The 25,866-nt window shown below is 32.7% G+C and overlaps 1 protein-coding gene across 1 annotated transcript in view; it reads left to right on the forward strand.

Annotated features, from left to right (window-relative positions):
- Positions 1 to 1,498: 1,498 nt before the first annotated feature.
- Positions 1,499 to 25,866, forward strand: part of LOC143071588 (DNA polymerase kappa-like) — a 35,696-nt gene continuing 11,328 nt past the window's right edge. Inside the window, exons 1-10 of the mRNA XM_076245993.1 lie at positions 1,499 to 1,616; positions 10,717 to 10,843; positions 11,390 to 11,581; positions 13,436 to 13,554; positions 14,150 to 14,302; positions 18,841 to 19,381; positions 19,941 to 20,065; positions 20,899 to 21,065; positions 23,712 to 23,744; positions 25,221 to 25,317. Of these exons, the coding sequence (XP_076102108.1) occupies positions 10,717 to 10,843; positions 11,390 to 11,581; positions 13,436 to 13,554; positions 14,150 to 14,302; positions 18,841 to 19,381; positions 19,941 to 20,065; positions 20,899 to 21,065; positions 23,712 to 23,744; positions 25,221 to 25,317 (1,554 nt within the window). The 5' untranslated portion in view covers positions 1,499 to 1,616. The remainder of the gene's footprint in view (positions 1,617 to 10,716; positions 10,844 to 11,389; positions 11,582 to 13,435; positions 13,555 to 14,149; positions 14,303 to 18,840; positions 19,382 to 19,940; positions 20,066 to 20,898; positions 21,066 to 23,711; positions 23,745 to 25,220; positions 25,318 to 25,866) is intronic.

Genomic DNA, 25,866 nt, shown 5'->3' on the forward strand with positions numbered 1-25,866 from the left:
GAATATTACGGACAAGTTTATGGAGAATAGACACGTTTGGGGGATAGACACGTTTGGGAGTGTCACAGCTTGAAACTCAAATATGTCCTCATATTTATGCACAAAGGTTGCGACTTTCAATGATTGGTAAACAGGCACCAAATATCTAGATAAATGGGGAATGTGCTCATTGGACATAGATGATGACCCTGCTTGGATATAGGATTATCAAGATACATTACTCAAGAATCGGGTAAAATTGAAACTACCTAAATGTATGCTTAATCTGTCTTTTATGGTACTACGCATTGTGTTGTAGTTTCATAATGTTTGCTTGAGAACAAAAACAAAAAATTCCGCATTTTTTTCCATTTGTAAAGGGGCATAACTCTAGAACAATTAAAGTGAGACCACCAAAATTCAAACATGATACCATTTGAGTGAGACAAACTAAAGTTAGAGAAAGGAAACGAAAAATAAGCAATTTTTATACGACGCAAAAATAAATTGTGGTCGTATATTGGCATCACGTTGTCGTCGTCCGAAGACAGTTTGTTTCCGTACATTAACTTCAGTAAATAGAAATCCGGCATGAAATGTATACGCAAGGTTTATAACCGCGAAGGAAGGTTGGGAGTGATTATGGGGGTTATGGTCTCAACAGTTTAGGAATAAGGGGTCAAAAAGGGGCCCAAAAAAGCATTATGGGATTTGCTCGTTGTTGAAGGCCACAGGGTGGCATTTAGTTGTTAATTTCTGTGTTATTTTGGTCTATTGTGGAGAGTTGTCTCATTGGCAATCATACCAAATCTTCTTTTTTATATTTTAGTAGTTTCCAGACAATACTGACTTCTGTTAAAGTATATGAAATTATACCACAAGTTACAAAGGGATGGTTATGGCTAAAACCATTAAGGAATTGGGGGCAAAAAAAGGTGGAAAACTGACAAGACAATTTTATAGCAGTGTAAGGGAGGTAATCCAATCACAAAAGAACAATGTATTTGAATGGGTAATACACCTTATCGCTATTTGTCCGCTATTGCTGGATATCACACAGGTTCCCGTAAAATTTTGACGTCATAAAACGAAATATCTGACGCCACATCATGATGGAAAAGTAATTGTTGTATGCGTCAAAAGATCAAGCGGCCGGGTTAGCCGGGATTAGCGATAAGGTGTATTATGCTTGCAAACTCCATTAGAAATATGAATTATTATAACCATATCTTGAGGTCCGAAAGAATTTTATATTTTGGAAAAAGCGAAATGGAGATTCTCTCGTAACGAAATCAGCTAGATAACGGAAAATTTCGAAAATTTTACCTAGATGGGCAAACGAATATTTCTTTTCTATATACTGTTGTTAAAAATAAAAAGATATTATCTGCTTTTTCGGTAAAGTATTTCAAAAAATGCTCATCTGGTAAGTGGAGTGCTCCTTATATAAACGGAGGTGCATTGTACATACCAGAACAGAACATGTGGGATAGTTACTTCCCTTTCCGTTACTCTTTGGTAAATAATTGCGGGAAATGCAACTCAGCAAAGTTAATGTGGTAAACATCGCGGTCACTGGTCTATACTATCCTCAACAACAGCAACTTTACAATACAGCAAGTGCATAATTTGCAGTGGTAAACGGCGAATCCCTTTATTGAATTTTTAATGTTAAAAGTACAACGTTCATCATAACAAATGAGCAAATATTTCGGTCTCACTAATTAGCGACAACAAGAATTTTAGCGACAACAAGCGTCAACAAGCGACAACAAGAATTATTTTAGCGACAAGAAACTATTTAGCGACAAGAAAACATTTTTTTTTAATTAAAATTAATCATTGCAATAAATATTAAAAGAAAATAATTTTAGCGACAAGAAAGTTAAAATTGATAGAAAAAAATGAAACATTATTTACATAATTATTTATTTTATCATCTATTATGAATAACAGCCAGTATTACGTTTAATTATTGTATTATGAGATTACTTTTCCTTGTGTTTTAGAACATATTATTTATCTTATAATTTGTTTTTTAAAACTCTTTTCGTGCAATATGTATTAAGCTCGCAAAATGAATTACTTGTGCATCATTGTCCTGAAAATATTGACACAAATTGTGAAATACAAAGAACTGAAACCAAACAGGAGGAAAAGAAAATTGAAATGTGAATGATTTCATCTTTTTATTTGTTTATTGCCTCATTAAACGATATTTATCATGTTTATGCATATTGATTGAAGATGAAAGGAAATTAATGGCAATCTTGAGTTTTCAACAGGTGTTCACTATTTACAATGATTGTATATTCTGGCGCGTGTAATTGTATAGTCTGACGCGTGTACAAAGTTGAAGGTGTTAATTGGATGTCATTGTAGCAATAAAACAGGGGACACGCGACTCGTTAATCTCATTTGAAGTTCCACATTGTGTGTACTGTTATTACCTTAGGGTGAAGCCACATATAATGTTGTTCCTATCAAGAACAATGAATTATACTGTTAAAAAGGAAATAATATTTCATGTTTTTGTTTCAATAAATCCTTCAAAGGAAAGTTGACCTTTTTTTTGTTTTTGTTTCAATTTTATAGCGTGTGCATTTCCTTTCCTCTACCAAGCTGACTGAAGCCATTCAACTTTTATGTTTAGTATAAAGTAAATTGTCAGCATTTCAGTATTATTCTCGCAAAAGTACGTGCTCTGTATATTGACCCAAGGTAGAACCACGTCCTCGTCGTGGGGTCTGGAAACACGCTTAAATAATAAAGATGACAAAGCGTGGCTGAGAGTTCTACAAATAAAGCATCGAATTGACATAACAAGAGTACACTTAGAGCATAGTGTTAAGCAAATGAATCAAAATATGATATTCCATTATGCCCGCTCCATATATACTGTATCTCCATTCGTTTATTCATACTTTGACTTTGATGAAAACAGATACATACATCATCTTATACATATTCTTCATATTTAAAAATAAAAAAAGAAGCTCAATCTCTTTCTTTTTCACAAATGTTAACACAAATGTTAAATTTCTTCATCTACCAATATACTAATATAAACTTCACACTCTCTTTCTTTCTCACAAATGTTTCATTTCTTCGTCTATCTATATAATCAAACATTTTAATTAGACACATATCTGCTTGTATATTTAAAAAAAAATCCATTAAATACAAATTTCTTTATATCTAATAAAAAAAAATGTTTTCTTGTCGCTAAATAGTCTTCTTGTCGCTTGTTGTCGCTAAAATAATTTTTGTTGTCGCTTCTTGTCGCTTGTTGACGCTTGTTGTCGCTTCTTGACGCTTGTTGTCGCTAATTAGTGAGACCCAAATATTTAACAGGTTGGGAACTAGTCCAAATAATTATGACGTCTGGCGTGATAGAAAAAAATTAAAATAGCCTTGCCAGATGTCATAATTATTCGGACTAGTTGGGGAAAAAACCCTCTATATGGTGTTTATAGTTATCAAAGGTACCAGGATTTATTTTAGTACGCCAGACGCGCATTTCGTCTACATAAATTAACTTAAGACTCATCCGTGACGCTCATACCGAAATATTTATAAAGCCAAACAAGTACAAAGTTGAGGGTTGTTCTTTTCACCACCGAACACCACCGCACACTACCGAACTCCGCTGAACACCCAAATAAACATCAACCACTAAGAAAATCAGTGATTTAATACAATAAAACGATAAAATCAATCAAATTACATATAATTTATTTTTTTTTTTATTTTAATGTGCATCATTTTTCTGAAAAAGTTGATAACTCAAATATTATATTTAGGTCACATTTATATAAAAAAAAAACATGTAAAAAATAATTTTTGGGTTGTTCAGTGGTGTGCAGTGGTGTTCGGTGGTGAAAAGACCTACCGCAAAGTTGCAGAGCATTGAAGATTAAAAATTCCAAAAAGTTGTGCCAAATACAGCTAAGGAAATCTATGCCTGGGATAAGAAAATCCTTAGTTTTTCGAAAAATTAAACTTTTGTAAACAGGAAATTTATAAAAAAATGACCACATTATTGATATTCATGTCAACACCGAAGTGTTGACTACTGGGCTGGTGATACCCTCATGGACGAAACATCCACCAGCAGTGGCATCGACCCAATGGTGTAAATAGTTATCAAAGGTACCAGGATTATAATTTAATACGCCAGACACGCGTTTTGTCTACATAAGACTCATCAGTGACGCTCATATCAAAATATTTATAAAGCCAAACAAGTACAAAGTTGAAGAGCATTAATACCTCAGTGTTCTCCCCAGGCCGATATGACGCTGCGGTGCCGCAGCGCCTTCATAATATTTTCGAAGATCCCGCAGCGTCTTAATTGTCCGCTGTCCCTTAATACTTGATCCCGCAGCGTGTTAATTTTCACATTTTCATTATAAATGTTGGTTAAAATTGTCAAGTTGTTCATCACCGCTGAGAGGTTGGTCAGTGTTACGCAATAACTGATAATTAGTTTTACCTGAGCCACGCTTATCCTAGTCTTATCGGACTATGTTATCATGTAATAGCGTACATGATCATCAAGAAGATAGATATTTGTAGAAGAAAATTAAAAAAATAAAACTTCAGTGCAGAAATTGAAGAAATAGATCGCAAATACATTGTATTTACGCATTGTGTGTGTGATCACTTGACCATTTAAATAACGAATTTTTTCATTGGTCGAGAAGAAGAATCTATTTTAACACGACCAATGAACGTGATGAATACACGTGATAAATTTGAATACACATTGCTAAAGATATTTACGATGAAAATTATGAATGAGAGTATTTGTAATTGAAAAAAATAAAATAAACTTTGATTAAAGATAAAGAGAAGTGATTTATTTTAATATATAGTGAAAAAATGTTACTTGCAAGGTAAATTGTCTCAAACTGTCGTGTTTTTAGAAATAAAATGATCATTGAACATCGATCGTAAAATTCCGTTCGTCGGGAAATATGTGACAATCAACACGGGTACGGAATTGCTGCAGCTTCTATATAATGTCACTAGTTGATAAATTCAATTGTCTTAACTTTAAAAAAACTTGCAAAGTTTCGTTTATATCTACCTGCAAGAGATAGGTTTTAACAATAATACACACGAAACGTAATGTAAAACTACGGAAATTCAGCTGTTCATTTACATATTTTTATTTTAAAAAGTTGTATACCAAATATGATCAAATATCTTCACCATATTCGATGTTATTAATTCTGAATGAACATGTTCTCTGCAAATAACAAAAGGGTGACTTCTAAGCAAAAGGCAGATGATGGAAGTAGAAGTTTTTTTTCTCACCCTAATGACTTCTATTAATGAAAAGGGGAATACACCTTCCTCTTCACTGTCAGTATAAGCAGATGTCATTGCTTCTCCTAATCCCAACCTAGCTAAAATTTTAGCAAGTGATAACAGCAAGCACCATGTTTCTGGTTTCAATGACAATTAAGTGGCTGACTGAGTTTTCATGGCTTACAAATGTTAAAGGGGGTATAAGCAAAAGAGGATAAAGACAAAATTGAGGAACAGACTGTCCAACAAAATAACACTATCTTGAAACATTATCCTTAGAAGGAGCAGAAAGTACAGAGATGAATATTTATATTTTGACTTATAAATAACTTTTGTGTTTAAAATCAATTTATTTCATATATATATATATATATATTCTTGTAATTCATTATTAAATACTCTGCATTATCAAACACATAACACAAAGCATTATAATTCATATTGCATGTCATGGATTAATGACTGATTGCTTCAGATCACAAAAGTTCACTCTAAAAAAAGAGTTACGCGCCCTTGAATTTTGCGCCTTAAAAAAATCCTGGGGAGAACACTGTACCTTTTTTATAGAGGGATAAAATTATTCCTCTTTAAGAGTTTGTTTTTTTTGTTTAGACTTTATTTAAAGCAAAATATGGCAGATTAGCATTTTCTAGTTATATTGGCCATAATCTATAGCATTATGTGCATCAATAATTGCACTTTAGTCTTTACTAAAAATTGGGATACTGAGTTTTCTGCTAAAGTGACAGAACTTGAATTCTATTGTATACCTATCTGAACTCCTGATCAACAACAAAAGGGACAGTTGACCTTTAAATTTTATGTTAAATCTAACAATAGAAATTCTGTTCAGTGAGACAAACTGAGTAGAATTTACCTGATCATCACAGCTTTCAATCATGGTGAACAATAGATTGTATATTCAGTCAGTTTAGCAGTAAACAGGGCATATGCATATTAAACTAAGCACATCAATTGGTGCATCAAATGTTGCAGGTTACTGCCATAATAAGTAGAGAATGCCAATATGCCTTAATTTGCTAAAATTTGTTTAAACAAAAAGATCTGTCAATAGAGGTGTCATTGTATCCCTCTTTAGAAGGATTATCCCTCTATAAAGGTATAAACACTATATAGAGTGTTTGTTCCCAACCAGTTTAAAGCACAGGCACTTGTTTCTATCCATGGGAAGACCCACTATCAACGTAAATTGACGGGTATTACTGCTAGAGATTCTTGGGGACAGGACAACCTCCTTATTCCGAAATTTGTTAAAAAAAATCTGTTTTCTACAAATTTCCATTATTTTCACGTTTTTCTGTATTATAAGATCAGAAATATACTACCAATAGCTTGTATTTGCTGGTTACTGTCAATTCTGATCCAAGTTTACTATCCACAGCAGTCACTGATATATTATATAGAGAGAGGGTAACTCACTTAGTACATATTTTTAATTTTTTTATGTGAATTCTTGAGGGAATCCCAAGCCTAATACTGTGTTCAAACAATAAAAATATGCACAGGGTCGAACCCTGGTTAATTAACCCGAATCAATTACCCCAGTTCACACTTGATAAAAATTAACCCAGTTTGGGATTTTCCCTCTCAACAAATATAGAAATGTTAGCTCCAAAATTGTAACCTGCATGCATGTATGTCCACTATATACATGATATACATATTTACATATTTTTTTTTCATCACAGATGCATTATTTTAAAGTCTGATTTTTTTTTTGCAGTACTCCTGGTCACTTTGGTGAGTCAATCACCATTAAGATCTATCAACCACTTCCCGTGTTTTTGAATAACATCACATTATCCAAATTGCACCCATTTTCGCCCAAAAAAACAATGGAGATGATGTAGGTTTTTAATCGTTTGTCGATCTTTGTCAACATGCAGGTTTTTTTAAACAAAGATTTATACACTTACATGTATATATTGCTCTTGCTGTTGCTGATTTTATATGGTTTATATGATTACTATCAAGGGTCCGGAAACGGTCATATATGCCAGACATGACCGATTTGGAAACTCAAAAGTCCTAAATCTTTTATTGGGATTTAGGTCAAATTTTTTTTTTCAACAGAAATAATTTCGGTCATTTCGTTGAGATCGAGTTTCAAAATCGCCATATTGAACATGTTTTTGTTTTCTTATCAATTTTGTGTAATTAAACTGCCACTCCAGTAAAGTGTTATAATCCTGAGGGCCCTCCTAATAACTATATTAATGCCTCGGGGAGCTATTGGCTAATGATCGCTAATCTCTTTACCTGTGTTTTTAATTCACACCGGACTATTATTAAATCACAAGCTCCAAATTATAAAGAAATTAAAATTATACCAACTGTCTTCATTATTTAATTACTTTTCAGCTAAGACAATTATCAATTATGATTTAATTAAAACTTGATTTAATTTACGTAGAAAAAAGATTTTTTTCACTACTAACACACGTGCTTTGTTTACTATGTAATACGCATGTAATACGCATGCCTCAAATTTTCTTCCGCAGATTTGACACTAAATCGTAAATTTAAAATTATTTCATGCTAAATAAAGCAAGTGCAACTATTTTCATTAATATTCTTACATAATGATTATTAAAGGTAAAACATCAAAAAGCCGATGTTTTCCTGTGAATTTGATCAACAAAACTAATCCCGGAAATGAGTCCGGAATTGTTCGTTTTAGTATTATTGTATTACATTCGGTTTTAATTTCGACTTCAGAATCGAAAGAAACGTAAGCCATGATTGAGAAAATTATCATTTTGAGTCATTAAAATCGTTTTAATTTTAAACTGTTGCCTTCCCTTAATTGCTGTTGATAGATTTTAGGAAAATGGTAGGATAAATCATGAAGTAAATGCGATGCAACAGTGAAACAAGTTCATTGATGCTACGAGTATGACTATGAGCATACTCGTGCAGTATTGCCAGTAATGAGATTTTGACATTTTTTTTTGAAAAGGGGCACCAACTTTTAAGTTATATGAAAATGACCGAAATTAGGTGAAAAAATTTCCGGATCCTTGATTACTATATAGTGACATTGTAAATATGGTAACTGGATGTCTGTCAAAATATGAGGTAATTCGATATATGACTTCAATTAATAGTTGCGTCACATCGAAAGCGTCACTATATCAACAACCTCACATTAACTTCACTTTGTGTTCACATTTAGAAGTGAGGTTTTTAACCTGGGTTCGCCCCACATTAACTCCACCTTGAATGAGGGGTAATTTTATTCCGGGTTTGCCCCAGGTTAAGGTGTTCACACTACCTAAATTTAACCTGGATTAATTAATTTGAGTCGACCCTGGTTTAAAAGGGCATAGTGTGAATGGGGTATAATTCATCAAACTTTCATTTACCTCCAAGTCAGTGGATATGATTCGTTTGTGCTACCTTACCTCTTCATAAACTGCTTGCTCTTTTAAAGAAATTTAGTCTTTCTGCAGAAAAAATCAATTTCTCTCATTGCGTCTTCTTATTTTGATTCTCAATTGACTGAAGTATTGTATGGGCTTCAACTACAAATATGATTCCCAGCACCAAATGTGACCAATGTTATTGAACAGCTGTATAAAGTATAAATAAACTAAACCTACTCAAGTTTGACATCATACTATACCAGGGCTTCCAAAAAATATTTGAGCCAGCCGGACATTTTATATCTGATCCCGATTTTAATCCCTAAGACTAAGTCACAAAAGGCAATTTAAATAAATTATAGTAATCAGATGGCCATCCCAATGATTGACATTAGATTAAAAAAAACGTTATTAAACTTTACTTTGATATGAATTTGATGTTCTGACGTAAACTGTTAAATTGACAGTGCATCATTCAAAGTGTGCACATCAGCGTGCTCATATCTGCCTTAGACTCTTTATTTGTGCAAAATGATGGTCAAAACTTTACTTTCGTTTTTAAACCGGATGTTGACATGACAATGGTAAAACATGGACCATGTACGGATACGTGAAATCCATGTACGTTTCACAAAGCACGACTGAGTGAAGGAGCTCTTTCCACGTTATTTTTTCAACAAAATACTTCAAATGAACTTTAGATACAGGGGTTGAATGATAATTTTAGCATTTTTGAAGAAATGTAGGATGCATAATTAAACTTCCCACCTGTGCACATGCGCACATGTGTTCCAGTTTGTACTATCGTAGTTCGGACGATTTTTTTTTTAATTTTTCATCAAATCATGTTTATAAACGTATTTCTTATAATTTTAATCTTTTGGTCTAAATCAATTAGATACAAACCGCTGAAATGTTAAAAAATAATTGTTAATAGACCGATCAATTTATAAGATGTCCGGTACTGAAAATAGTTTACCTGTCACCTGAACAGGTAGATTTCAGGCTTCACCGATTTAAGCTGTCCAAGAACTAATTAGCCTTGATTAAAATTAGAAAGTATTGAAGTAGGGGTTGTTTTGATAGTAATTAATCATCATGTCACTTTTATGACCGGAAATGTGTGGCTGTTAAAGGCAAAATATTGGGTCAAAAAGATCGTGAATTATGTAAAAATGACCGAAAAAACCTTGATATCTAAAAAGTAAAAGACCGTTTCATGCTTTTCCCAGCCGGACTTTTACCGGACATTATACAATTGTCCGGAATATATGACCGTTTTGGAAGCCTTGTACTATACTCCAAAACATTTAAATGAACTAAAATTAAAAAACATATATACAAGACTATCCTGACTTGGGATAGATGCCCATGAGGTGAGGTTTATTATGTTTAATGAGATCTCAATCCACCCGCTATATCTCAAGCCAAATAAAGAAACACACAGCAATACACACAGTAAAATTAGTTCAAAATAAGCTCATCATAGATACCAGGACTAAATTTAGTTTATACGCCAAACAAGCGTTTCGTCTACAAAAGACTCATCAGTGACGCTCGAATCCAAAAAAGTTAAAAAGGCCAAATAAAGTACGAAGTTTGAAGAGCATTGAAGACCAAAATTCCTAAAAGTTTTGCCAAATACAGCTAACATGGCTAAGGTAATCTATGCCTGAGGTAGAAAAGCCTTAGTATTTCAAAAAAATAATTCTGTGTACGATGTCATAATGAGTTTGGTCAAATGTTCCCCTTCGTTCATAATTGTAGTGAATTGGGTTGATAAACAGGATAATAGATGGACAATAAATATCTGGACAACAATAAGTGATTTAAGCTGTGTATTTGAAATGAAACTCCTGTGGGTTTTTTTTATCACCATCTGCAGACTTAAAAAGAGGAATATTAAGTTCTAGGTTGCATCATATTTAAGGTAAATATCTGTTTGAATGCTGCAAAAGGTCTTTTTACTGTCCAAATGATCTTTTATGCATTTGACTTGCATGTGCTTTAACTGCCTGTTTATTGCATTTTTCAGATGAGTGATATTGATTCACAAGAGGAAAATGATGAAGACTGGGAAGACACCAAGTGGGCGGATCCTTATGATAGAAGTCCAACGAAAAATAAGATGGATGCAATAAGATCTGTCCTGAATGTCTCACGTGGGTACATTTATATTTCCCTTGTTACAGAATGGAAATTTCTATTAGAATTTGGTAGCTTTTATGAATATGCACAGTCAATTTGAATGAAAGCGAAAGGAGGTAAACATCAATTAGACAGCAACACAAAACACCAATACTGTGGATGCATTTATTTTTAGTGAATAAAGAATATATATATATACATATATATTGCAGGATATTTGATTCTGTGGTTTCACCAAAGTTTACAAACAAGCCTGTACGATAATTGAATAGTTAAATTTGTGGTTAACAGGTACCAAAAATTACCTGAAAATTGGTATTCCATGAATAATAATGAATCCACTGTAACCAAAAAGCTTTTAGACATTAAATTTATATCACTTTCTGATCTGTTCAAAGATCCTATGTACTTTGGAGATTTATAAAAAAAGGTTTTTGATTTCTAAGTCAGAGTAACTGGCTAACTTTAAATGTAAAAGTATTACAATTTGACCTCTACAAACTTCACAGTAAATTTTTTTTTTATAAATGGCACCATGACTATTGCCTATTTTAATTTAGGCAAAGATAAAGTGAACATGCAGCTAATACATGAAAATCAGGCAGAAGTCTACCCAAACTTATCAGAAACTGACAGCAAGGCCCATAAAAATTCCAGTCTAATGAATCGTATGAGATTAAATGATAACAAAGCTGGCATGGATGGATTGGACAAAGAAAAGATCAATCAAGTCATTCTTGAAGCATCAAAAGGTATATATACTGAATTAAAGAATTATGTGTTGCTAGTAATTGTTGAAATTAGAGCTGTAACTTTGGTAACCGATTCATTAAAGATGATAAGGAGTAATAGTTTTAATAATTGTTAAACTGAAATATTGCTACATAGATAACTATGTGGATTTCATTTCATGTATGCAGTTGTAGGAACATTTTCTTCTTTGTCCTATTTTAGACCTTTTATCCCAATTATATTGATTTGGGGTATAAAGTTTAAATTTTTAGCTCACCTTGCCATAATGGTCATGTGATCATATGTCATCACCTGACATCATTTATTGACTGGTGTCTAATACGAGAAAATATCTACAAATATGTCAAAAACAATTGATCTGCTATACAGCAAAAATTATAATTTGGTAATAAATTATATGAAAGTTGAATTTGGCCATTGTTGAAGATGCAGGTAGATCCAGATGAGCCTCTTGTTTGATTATTTTCTCTATGTCCTTCATCCATATCAGTGGCGTAGCTAGGTCATTTTAACGTGTACGCCCGAACCTTGGCGAAGGGTCTGAGGACCCCAAACTGATCCATGTCAAACAATTTCGGGTAATGGATAAGATCTAGGGAGCGAGGACCCCGGAAGCTAATGAGTTATCGAGAATGAATACCATTCCTGTCATTAAAAACTCATCAGTTGCAACACACTTTACAATCTAAATGGTTTATTTGTTATGTTAAATTATTCATTTTGTTAATTTGAAATATAATAGTCATAGGATTCAGAGATAATTTCAAAACCAGTAGCTTTTAAATATGTTTTAAAAGAGCTGTGAGAGTAAAGCAATTAACCAACAAAATCACCTTTCTATTTCCAAATTTCGTAAATGAACATTAATCTTCAGAGATGTTCAGGTCCAATATTAGATATCGTAAAGGGTTCTGTGGAATCCTGTTTTTTTTTGTCAAGGATTCCTCCTTCAAAAAGTGAATCCATTTATCAGTCCATTACAGGATTTTTTTAAAATCCAACATTTTCTTTAGATATTTTTTCTTGATCTGGAGTACTACTAGTTTTGGCCCAAGTTTCATGACAATTTATGAAGATTGGTGCATTGATAATTTATAAAAAGCCATATAGGATCACTTTGTCGCGCTTTGGCGTCAGAAATACAAATGTATGTCACAGGCTCAACAAAACTGTAAACCACAAAACGATTTTAAGGAGATAAAGGATTGCTTAAAACAAAAGGGAAGGGAGTATAAAACTCAAAGTAGCTTCAGACTTGACAGAAAATGAACAAATAAATGATATGATACCATTTGACTGAAAGTAAATTTCGTCAATTTTATCCACAATTACAAGCCAACGAAGAAAGAATTATAAAGCTGATGTGCTTCTAACAAGTTATTTTTATTTCCTTTAGACTAAAATAAATTTTTAACAAAAATTCAAGTGTACGCCCGGGCGTTTTGACGTAAACGTAGCTACGCGCCTGCATATAATAAAATTCACACTCTTAATATAAATGGAAATTCACTTCTTTTTAAACCTTGAATATATCAAATAGGGGATGATACTACAAAAAATTAATGAGATACTTTTCTCAAAAATCACACAATCCTTTATTGAAGATTTCTATCTGATTATTTCTAACAGTAATTAGATTATTTCTAACAGTAATTAGATAGAAATGAGTACTTTTATGATACACTATTTTAAAAGATAACAATCATCACAATTATGATTCAATTTGCAAATGATTTTAACATTCATATATAAATGCATTAATACTAGTAACAGTACATATAAAATAAAAGAACATCAGGTATATTATTCATGCATTAAGTTTATGCAAAATGTAATTATATTTGTCATGATAGGATCAAGATTTTATGAAAATGAAAGAAAGAAAGAACAACAGATGAATAAAAGAATTGAAGAGCAGAAAATCAAGTTACAACAGATAACAGAAAGTCAGCTTAAACAGGGAATAATTGAAGTATGTGAACATATTAAAAGTTTCACTAATTTTCTTCACTACAAAAATATGTGAAAATAATCAAATGATACATTGTAGAATATGATTATGTGTACAGCAATGGATGGACTTATATTTGAAATTTAAAGACACTTAATTATTTTCAAAAGGAGTGTAGAGAACTTGATGGCCAATTGGTGTAAGAACTACTGTATCAATAGCATCTCAACATTGAGGTTGTGGGTTCAAATCCTGCTTGGAGCAGGTGCACACACTTCCAATTTTGATTTTAGAATGTTTAGTTTTCTTACCAAAGGTCAGTGATTCTTTCCAGGGACTTCTGCTTCCTCCACCAATAAAACAACATGAAATAGAACAAAAGCATTGAAAGTGGCCTAAAAATACAATCAATCAATTATTATCAATCAAAAGGAGTTTTCTGAAATATGAAAATCTAACAGATTTAAGGAAAAGCTAGTACAAAGATTTGTTGTTGATATTTTTTATCTAACTAGAACTAACTATTATTATTAATGTTCAGGCAGAGAAGCTTCTGGATCAAATAGAAAGAAAAAAGCTTAGGTAAAAAATTAACATGAATGGTATTGTTCTTTAGGCAGATAAACTTCTGGAGGAATTTGAGAACACCAGAGATTTAAGTAAAACCATTGTTCACATTGATATGGATGCTTTCTATGCAGCAGTGGAGATGAAAGACAACCCAACACTGAAAGATAAACCAATGGCTGTCGGTGGCATGTCTATGTTGGTTTGTAACTTTTATATCTTAGTTTTGGGCTATACAGATTTAAATATTTAATATTAAGGTCAAGAATCAGTAAATGAACTAGTCCATAGATTTTTAAAAAATTTAGAACTCAATTAGATATTGAAAATCTTCATCAGAAAATGTAAAAAAAAGTATATGTCACCGACTTCGTTTTCAAGAAAAATCCATTTTTAAAATGGTCCGAGAGGGTACTAAATTACATTGAATCTATAGGGGAAATCTATATTTTTCTTCTACAATTTTCGGTTTCCGGTATAAATCATGTGAACCGCTCCATAGAATTTTTTTTTAAATTAATATTTTCTTCCTCTTTGTCTTACGAATTAGATGATATTAAAGAAAAATATGGTCACCGACTTCGTTTTCCCTGTAGAAGCGATGCAAACCCAACATTTTGGCAAAAAAAAAAAACATCAAAATTCGTGACGTCGTAAGTGTATTACATAACGTCAAGTTATCATGCTTATAATTTCCAACGTTCTTCGTGTTGATTATGCACAATGATTATGTGTTTCGTATTGATCAATTCTTTTTATCATAAGAGTCTGGATAATTATCATTAATTTTTATTTTGTATTACCAATATTCTTTATTCTTTGAATTTTAGCACCCCATTATACTCTTTTTCTTTTTTTCTTTTTTGCATTTTATTCTGCAATTTTTGCCCATTATTCTGTATTCCGTAAACTCCAATCAGACCCTCTTTTATGGAACATTTTAAAAAGAAATTATACGTTGTAAAAAAAATGATACATGTATGTTCATTATCAATATACATATCTAAAACAATTACTAATTCAGACCAAAGTACATGAACGCAGAAATGGTAAAAACTTAAAAATAGAAATCATCAGGGTTACTGTCTACAAGTTGACGCAATAAAAGATGTAATTGAAGCTATATTTTTTTATGCCCCTCCCCCCTCAACTACCCCTGTACGCCCGTCATTCCGTCTGGCCGCCTGTCCCCCTTTATAGTTATTCTGCAAAACATCTACAGTTTGAATCCTAGAACGTTTTCACTTTTGCTGTCTGTTTGCATGTGGTCAGGGTTTTGATCTTTATTAATACTACACCACACCCGTGATATCGCGGGTCCGTGACTGAATTAAAGTATATAACTATGCGTAAGCCTTATTTTAGTATTGGCATTGTCATCTGATAAAGTCATGCCGATTATAAGATACATAGTTTTCTCTGCTTTCTGTTTGAACCAAGTCGACCTGGAACTTATTAATTATTGGTAATATTAATTATTTGGAAAACAAAAGGTCCTGGAATGGAGTAATTTTTAATCAACAGCATTGTAAATAAAGTTCAATTCTTTTATTCGCTGTTTTTACGTCATGCCCGCTAACAAATTGAAAACTGTACCTATACGCCTTATTTTAAGTCCAGATTTTTAGTATTCGTATTGTTATCTTAGAAAGTCCTACTGATTAAAATACTGCAATAGGGAACAATTTGACAATGATTGAATTTAGTAGTGTCAACCCTGTGATTATGACCCGTGTATATAGCAAAATCCTAAATACACCGTTTGGTGGTGCGCCTGTCAGATGCGGAACGTACAGATAAGGTAATAGGTAACAGGTGAATATACTATTGCCTATTGGTATCGGTATTGGATTCGGCTCGGAACTTGTTAATTATTGGCAATATTAATTATATGTGGAAAACAAAAGGGTGTGGAGTGGTGTAATTTTGAATCTACACTATTGTCCTATATTAGTTATATATAAAGTTGAATTCTTTGATTTATCGTTTTTACCCGATGACGGCTGACAAATTGGACCTTGTTATTTTAGTATTATAGATTTGCTCTAATGAGAGATAGTTTTGGTACTATATCACGACAGAACGTGTTCTGTCCATATACTGCTGCTTAACATCGCATATATAAACAAACATTATATCGATGATTCTACAAAGTTTTGAAAGAGTGTCATATGGTTATTTATACATCTGCAAGTTAACAAGTAAAACACGCAGACAAACTGACATCTTTGTTAATATCTTTTTTGTTCTGTATAAAATTTATTGTATACAAGTCTACAAAAACGTTTTAAAAAGTTTACTAAATGGTTATTGTTCCATAAGTGTACATATGTATGCTCGAAGTATATATAGAATCAGTACATGATACACAACAAATAAAGGGGGGGGGGGGTTGTAGTAATAACAGGAAACTAAATTAAACTAAGGCTTTGATGGATGTAAACTTCAATAAAACTGGAAGTTACATAAGGGGAACAGGAAAATAAAAATATATTGCATCACTTGCAACAACCTTTAAATTGACCAGTGATTTTTTATTCATTACTGACCAGTAACACCGAGATAATCCAACGATTTTTTAAGGGTCCATATTAAGTGTGGACCTAAATGTTCTGTATCTTTAAATATAACGCTTATTATGTAAAATCTTCAATTAACGATTTTGTAAAATTCTTCTATCATTACATGATTTCTTAATTCTTTACATGGTCTACACTATTGTATTAAATAATTATTTTATTTTCCATTGTTATTCTTTATAATTTTGCAAACTTTTTGGTTCAATTTTGACATTCTTCTATCATTACATGATTTCTTAATTCTGCACATGGTCTACACTATTGTATTAAATAATTATTTTATTTTCCGTTGTTATTCTTTATAATTTTGCAAACTTTTTTGTTCAATTTTGACATTCGCCAGTATCCGTTATTCTGCAACTCCCTTTGAGATCTAATTATATGTGACAATAAATTAATGTGCTTCTCTCTCTGAATTTCGCTTTCGCTCTCAAGACATTGCACGGTCTTTGTAGTACAGTGTATTTTCCAGAAAATACATTGTGTAAAAACATTTCCAAGGAAACCAAACATACGGAGCTTGAGATATGACATAAAAACAGATGTACATATTTATGTTTAATATGCCTACAAAAATACCGTTGTTTTCTGTCAGTTTCATTAGAATGGAGATAACAATATTGTATTTTAAGCTCCGACGGCATCAATTGGGGATTTGATGGTCGCAAATACCTGTTTACTGTCTCCGCTAACGCGTCGCCAGTAAACTTAATTTGCAACCATCAAATCCCCAATTGATGCCGTCGGAGCTTAAAATACAATACAATTATCTCCTAAATGTAGCGATGGATTAATGATCGTGAAACATCATTTTTGTTTATTTTTAATTTTTTTTTAGTCTAAAAACTGTGTATGAATATTTAACTGTTGTTCAAACCGTGAACAAGTTTAATTAATTTAATTGTATTATAGTTTAGTGCCATCTATGACTGACTGACAACAGCGGCGAATTTATGACCAGTATTAGTTTATGTGGTTCATTTCCTTTTCTCTAATTTGAAAATATTTTTACTTATTCCGACTGGTGTGATAATTTTCAAAATATGGGATATATAGTCTTACCGTACAATACTAAGTTTTTACTTTAGTATTAATATCCCAAACTTGCACCCCCTTCTGCTAGACGATGTCTTTTCCCAGTGAATATAGGGTTTTTGTAAGGACAGTTTTGACATACTACATATAGAATACTTCCGAGACCACGCTGTTTTTTCTCATCACAATTATGTAGAAATAGTAGTGAGCAACAGTTTTCACACTTGTTTTAACTGGTCGGCAGATATACAGTCAAACTCCTGATTTTTATTTTAAAGATCATCTTCATGACTGTTTTCATATTCATTTTCAATTTTTAATTTTAGAAAAACAAGTTCATTCTAATAGAAGTAACATACTTTCCGTCAAATTTACCGTTGACGTTGTCCCATCGAATTTTTTGCAAAATCTGGTCAAAGGGACGTAATTCGTACAAAACGTCGCAATATTTCGCGGAATCCGCTAGACGACGTTCATTTACTGTTACTTGACCTTAAGAACATTCACATTGGCTGATATTTTATACATAATACTCATGTAAATCCATTGTTTCTATGCATTGAATTCCAATATTTAGATTTGTTGAAAACATTCTTTGATGCAATGTAATGAAGATGTATAAAACAAAATAAATTCCTGATTAAATATCTGTTCTTATATGTTATTATTCTTTAAAGCTTATGTTGAGCTTTAACTTTTAATTGACATTAAAGTTTCTTAACAAATGATAAAAACAATAGAGAAAAAATATGAAAATAAGGTTTATTTTGAAAGGCATAATGAAGATATTGTATATATATATGTATTTAAAAAAAATGAGAAGAAATTAAAAAGAACAAAAAAAAACAGCTGGTACATGTGGCCAAAAGCAATATTGTAACTACCAACATTGTATTGCCATAAAAAAAAACCAAGCACTATTATATAAGTTGCACCAATTTCTATCATAAGACAAAATTGGTGTTAACTGCTTGAAATCTGACAAAGACAACTAATTTTTAAAAACAAATTTTAATCTAGATTATATATATATCTGATAAAAGTAAAATTCTATGGTTATATCACTAGCTAGAGAGAAATGCAGATTTACCATTGCCCATATTTATCTATGTATGTATCATTGCAGTCCACTTCTAACTACCATGCTAGGAAGTATGGAGTGAGAGCAGCCATGCCAGGATTTATTGGTAAAAAATTGTGTCCAGAACTTATTATTGTACCGACACACTTTGATAGATATACAGACATCAGTAAACAAGTACGAGAAGTGTTAGCTGAATATGATCCTAACTTCTCTCCAATGAGTTTAGATGAAGCCTATTTAGATATGACAGAGCATTTTGAGAAGCGATTTCATTTGTCAGAATATGAACGGACAGTTGTATGCAGGAAAACTGATGGTTGTAGTAAAACTTTATGTAATTGTGATTTAAACTTGAAATTAAAACCTTTACTATTGCAACATGAACTCAGTAAACATAACAGCTCTCTGTCAAATGATACTGCAGGTGAAACTGATCATAGTGAAAAACTGTCGACAACATGTCTTCTTTGTGGAAGACCTTATCCAGCTTATGACCTTGTGACCTTTGGTATGTCACCTGATGATTCTGTGAATGAAATGAGAGCAAAGATAGAGCAGAAAACTGGTTTGACAGCCAGTGCAGGTAATTTGAATCAGGTTTTTCAAGTGATAGATATTCTTCATGACATGAAATTTTGTAAAAGTAAATTTATGAAACAGTTAAAGATAGATTTATCTTTAAAAATGTGTTGTCTGTAGCATAATATTTCGCAGTATGCATTTAAAATTGTGATCAAATTTGATGATTTATAAAAGCTATTGATGATTTATTGTCATCATAAAAGCTAAATTTAGTGTTTATCAGGATTGTAAATATATTCCAGAATCCTAAGAAATTCAATTGAAAGGCAGCAAAAAAAGTTCTTTTAAATTTATAAGCTTGTTGAAAATAGCTACCAACATACTTGTTATATATATGGATTGTATAAAAAGGTGAAGATCATAAGCATTTCAAGATAGAAATGATTAAAAATTTTAAGGCTGTTGAAAATTTATTTTTTATGAACAAACTAGCTGAATATTCATTATATTGGGAAGTTGCAAGCTAGTTCATTCAATTGCAACAAAATAGGGATGATAAAAATTGAAATTCATATTAATTTAAAAATCAAATTATTACAGTTTTACTCTGTTTTGTATAGGTATTGCACCAAATACGATGTTGGCTAAAGTTTGTTCTGACAAAAACAAGCCAAATGGTCAGTACAGAATATTACCTGACAGAGACACAGTTATGGAATTTATTACAGATCTACCAACTAGAAAGGTATAAAGAGATGATGTCTTATCAATATTTTGTATTTATTAAGTCTTTCTCTGTAGATTTGGTGGATATTTCTTCCCTCAATTTTTCTACTGTGTGTCATATTAGAATTTTAAAGAACTTTTTCGTGGTTAAGTTTATTATGCCCCACCTTATTTCTCCACCTTAGTTAAGGGGGCATTAAGTTTGACCCTTTTCCCTCCATACTGAGTCTGCATGTCTTCTCTAACTTTAGTTATAGGTCAATTTTACCATTCTAGAGTTATACCCCTTTACAAATGGAAAAATTGCTGAATTTTTCGTTTACCTCAGCCAAATATTATGACACTTATACACAATGCTTATTACCACAAAATACAGATTTGAATTTGGTGGCTTCACTTTTATAGTTCTAGAGTTATGCCTCTTTTCTAATGGAAAAAATTGTAGATTTTTTTCGTTTCTGTTCTCTAACTTGAGTTTGCTTTAGCTAAACATTATGAATCCTTCACACAATGTTTATTACCACTTTACCGATTCAGTTTTAATTTGGTAGCTTCACTTCTATAGTTCTTGAGGTATGTCCCTTTATAATGTTGTATGCAAGTGGGGGCATGGTCTGTGTCCCTTGGACACATTCCTTATATTATAAGCAATATGTCAACTATATTTAATGCCAAGATTGATTGTAAGGTGAACATGCCTGTTTGTCATTTCTCCTCTGACCTTTGACTCATTTTATGGTTCTTTTGTCAATGTTAAGTATCCTTATTAGTTAATACACATCCAACATATTATTAGTGAGACGTCATAAACAGCCTGATAAATGCATCTCCTTGTTTTCTTTATATTTTCAGATAAGTGGTATTGGTAAAGTGAGTGAGACCATGCTAAATGCCCTAGGTGTTTACACATGTAAAGATTTGTACGAGCAAAGAGCGTTCCTATATCACTTATACTCACCAATATCATTTAACTACTTCATGAGAATATGTCTTGGTATAGGCTCTACGTTTGTTGAGAGGTAATTTTAATTTTTAGCTCACCTGGCCCGAAGGGCCAAGTGAGCTTTTCTCATCACTTGGCGTCCGTCGTCGTCGTTAACTTTTTACATTTTGAACTTCTTTTAGAGAACCGCTGAATGGAATGAAACCAAACATGGCATGAATGTTCCTTATGAGGTGCTGACCAAGTGTTGTTACTTTGTAGCCGATCCATCATCCAAGATGGCCGCCAGCAGGGGACTTAGTTTAACATAGGACCCTATGGGAAATGCATACAAATGACTTCTTCTAGAGAACCACTGAATGGAATGAAACCAAACATGGTATGAATGTTCTTTATGAGGTGCTGACCAAGAGTTGTTACTTTGTAGCCGATCCATCACCAAGATGGCCACCAGCGGGGGACTTAGTTTAACATAGGACCCTATGGGAAATGCATACAAATGACTTCTTCTAGAGAACCACTGAATGGAATTAAACCAAACATGGCATGAATGTTCCTTATGAGGTGCTGACCAAGTGTTGTTACTTTGTAGCCGATCCATCATCCAAGATGGCCGCCAGCGGGGGACTTAGTTTAACATAGGACCCTATGGGAAGTGCATACAAATGACTTCTTCTAGAGAACCACTGAATGGAATGAAACCAAACATGGCATGAATGTTCCTTATGAGGTGCTGACCAAGTGTTGTTACTTTGTAGCTGATCCATCATCCAAGATGGCCGCCAGGGGGGACTTAGTTTAACATAGGACCCTATGGGAAATGCATACAAAAGTCTTCTTCTAGAGAACCAAGGAATTGATAGCATGAATAGTCCTTTCCTTATGAGGTGGTGGCCAAGTGTTGTTACTTTGTAGTCAAATTTTATCTGTTTTTATACGATTTCAAAAACCGAAGTAGAGTCATGTGAGCGATACAGGCTCTTGAGAGCCTCTAGTTTAAGAAGTCACAATTGTTGTGTTGCTTGACTTGTCAATACTTCAAAGTCCCAGTTGTTTAATTCAAATTAGTCCCAACTATCAGAAATTTACCATATTGTTCAGGTAGGGTTATTACAGTTCTTGTGGATACCATGCCATCAAGCACATTGAATTATCTCAGTGACTATATTTTTATTCAAAAAATGTTTTATTGGATGAACTTACTATCTTTTCCAAGTATATGGTTTGAAATTAATGAAAAATAAATGTCAATTTCAAAATATAACTGCATACATCAGTCAGAGCTCCAGATAAGCTGCGTATTTGCGTGATCACCCAATACAAATAACTAAAAACCCAATACAATTGCCCATTGTAGGGTTCAATAATCCAATTAATTCAACAGAAAACCCAATTATATGCCAAAACCATGAGTTTTCAACGCTTTTATTCTCTATTGTTTGCGTTATTTACCCTTATCAGTTTATAGTCTTCGCGTAATTCTATTTTTATAATATTTATAATTGGAAATGTCCTTTCGTTCTTAAAATAGAGCCCTGCATCAAGTAGCTGAAGTGGATCCCCGTTGGAATTTTCTGTTGCTCTAAAGGTACACATGTTTAAGAAACATTTCGATCTTCGCAACGTTTATCCAATTAGCGTGTATCATGTTGTCATATTTTTTTCAAATTTCTCGGGATAATTATCATTACATACAATGAATTAAAACCAAAGTTAATGTCCGGTAAAAATATTGAATAGAAGCATGTTTTCAGCTTCTTTTGAATAGCAGAGGGAAAGTTATGATAATAAAAAGACTCAGCTAGTGTTTTTAGGAAGGGTGCATCAAATTCACGGGTGTACATGTTTGCGTACCTTAACGAGAACATTGCTGATAACGTCCCCGAAAAAAATAAAATAGCCTTGCCAGACGTCATAATTATTTGGACTAATAATAATAATGGGGTTTCATCAAAAACGAAATCAGATGGAAAAAGCCAAATCAATTATGACATGATATGTAGTTGGAAAACATTTCTAATAAGAGACAACTTAACCCACATTTATGTAAATTAAATTAAACAAAAACATTCAAGTATTATAATTTTAGTTTATATACTATTTTTTCATTTTAGTTGAGTGAATATGCATATCTGTTTTTTACAGTTTATATAAGTTGTGAGAAAATACAAAACTGCCTGGCAGAACGTTTGAAACGGGACACAAATTAAACGTACAATTGCTCGTCAGTGAATAAAACAGCTACATGTAGCACATATGCAAAGAAAGACACATACATATTTTAAGATGGAAAAATATTCAATATTGTGTTGATGAAACAACCCAGCAGACTAATTAGCTTGGTGGTGAAAAACCCAATTTGACATTTGCTTGAGGGGTGAATTAAAATTGGTAATGCAATTCAAAAACTTTATCACCCAATTAAATAAGAAAATGGTGGGTAAAAACCCCAATTTGTGAATTCTTATCTGGAGCTCTGATCAGTTGTATTTTTGAACCATGTGTGTGTTGTTGTGATGGGATGTAGTCAAATATCTGCCTGAATCGTTACTGCTGGTTACCACTAAAAATGCACCACCAAGAAGTAAGAATATAGACTCGTCAACTTAAGAGACTGGATGTTTTCACATAGGGTTCAAGTTCTTTTAGATTGCTGTCTATTAAGGTAGCTCATTGACTATCGGACTGAACTGTTTTAAATTAACTGTTTTGTTTGTTTCAGGGACAGTGAAAGAAAAAGCATCAGTACTGAAAGGTTTGTAAACATTATGTATGAAGCCTAAAAACTTGTTAGGATGTTATACAATAAATTAATGTAGATGAATGGAATCTACATATAACTCCATGTCTCTTTCATGTCTACTCCACCCATCATGTTACTGTAAATTCAAAAATTAATATGTGCATTTATTGTCCCCATCTAAACGTGTTGCAGGGGATATGGAAATACAGGGTGTTGGTATACCTACACTAAACGTAAAAAGTAAAAATTATACTATAGGTTAATATAAGCAATATCTTGAACAAGTTCTATAGTAGAGTCTTATTGACTTATTGTAAAAGAGTTATGCCCCTTTGAAATATTGAATTAATGGAAAATGGCTCTGTTAGCATGGTTAGTGCTCTCACAGGTAAAATTCTTGCCAGATTTTTTTTAATTTGTGTTATTTTTATACGACCCCAAAAACATTTTGGGTTCGTATAATGGTATGATGTCGTCGTCTGCATCGTCGTCGTCCGAAGACACTTTGGTTTCCGGATAATAACTTTAGTTTAAGTGAATAGATCTTAATGAATATTTTTCAGAAGGTTCAATACCACAAAAGGAAGGTTGGGATTTATTTTGGGGATGATGGTCCGAACCGTTTAGGAATTAGGGGCCCGAAAGGGGCCAAAACAAGCATTTTTCTAGTTTCAGGATAATAACGGGTTTACCAGTTTTTCAATTGCTCTGAAAGTATACTGCAATGTTTAAAATCACAAGTAGAAGGTTTGGATTCATTTAAGGGGTTATGGGGCCAAAGTTTAGGAATTAAGGGCCAAAACAAGCATTTTTCTAGTTTCCAGACAATACCTTGTGTGTAATTGCATGGAGCTCTCTGAAATTGTACCACAATGTACCATATAACAAAGGGAGGCTGGGATTAAGTTTTGGGTTAATTACCCAAAATATGTAGGAATTAAGGGCCAAAAAAGGGCCAAAAAGAAGCATGTTTCTAGTTTCCAAACAATCATGACAATAACTTGTGTTTAAGTGTATGGATCTCTCTGAAATCGTACTACAAGGTTCAATATTACAAAGGAAAGCATGGAATTGAGTTGAAGGGTTATTGCTCCAAGGTGGGGTTTCAATAAATTGGGGTGGGGGGGGGGGGGGGATCTCAGTTTACCATTTTTTTAAGGGATTTTTTTTTTTTTTTTTCAACATTTTTCAAATTTCAAATTTTGAAAAGTTTCAATAAGAAATATTCAATTGCACAGTATTGTGCAATAGATGTGTTAGATCTTGAACCACATTAATTTTGTGGCAAAAACCTATATTATGTCAAAAATTTGATCACAATCAAAATTCAGACGGTATCAAGCTTGAATATTGTGACCAAATTTGCCCCAACTGTTCAGGGTTCGACCACTGGGGTCGTATAAAGCTGCGCCCTGTGGAGCACCTGGTTTTAACATTCAATGAGATAAGTAATCCAGTAGAGTTATATGTTTGTCATTATTTTTACAGGACATTCAACGAGATAAGTAAACCAGTAGAGCTATTTGCTAAATGTGAAGAATTAAGTGAAGCATTGTCAGAAGATTTAAAAGATGAAGAGTTAAAGGTCAATTCATAATTATTTGTTTAAATAGACGGAAAAAAAGATGATATTGGGTTAACTTCAATGAGACAGTAAACACACAATGAAGTAAACACAGCAGATACCAGTCTTCAATAATGAACAAGTGTCAAAACTAAATGGCAAACGCAAAATCTGCAATCCCCTAGATAGATATAATCAAAAACATTTATGCAAATACAGAAATTTGGAAAGGTTAACAAAAAAATAGAGACCATATAATCATCGACATGGTACTTTTCTTTTGACAGGCACTTGTTTTTATACGCCCGTCTTTTAGACGGGACGTATTATGGTATACCGTTGTCCGTCCGTCTGTCCGTCCGTTGTCCACACTTCGGACAATAACTCAAAAACACTTTCACCAATTTCCATGAAACTTAAGTGAATTGTTTATATCTATTGACGTAAGCTCCCTTTCGTTTTTTTTTAATTTCAGATTTTAAGTTTTGGATTTATGGGCCTTTATTCATAAAAAAGGGGGAATTTTCAACACTTCGGACAATAACTCAAAAAGGCTTTCACCAATGTCCA

This window comes from Mytilus galloprovincialis, chromosome 4 (genome assembly GCF_965363235.1).
Source record: "Mytilus galloprovincialis chromosome 4, xbMytGall1.hap1.1, whole genome shotgun sequence".
In the NCBI taxonomy this organism is placed as follows: domain Eukaryota; kingdom Metazoa; phylum Mollusca; class Bivalvia; order Mytilida; family Mytilidae; genus Mytilus; species Mytilus galloprovincialis.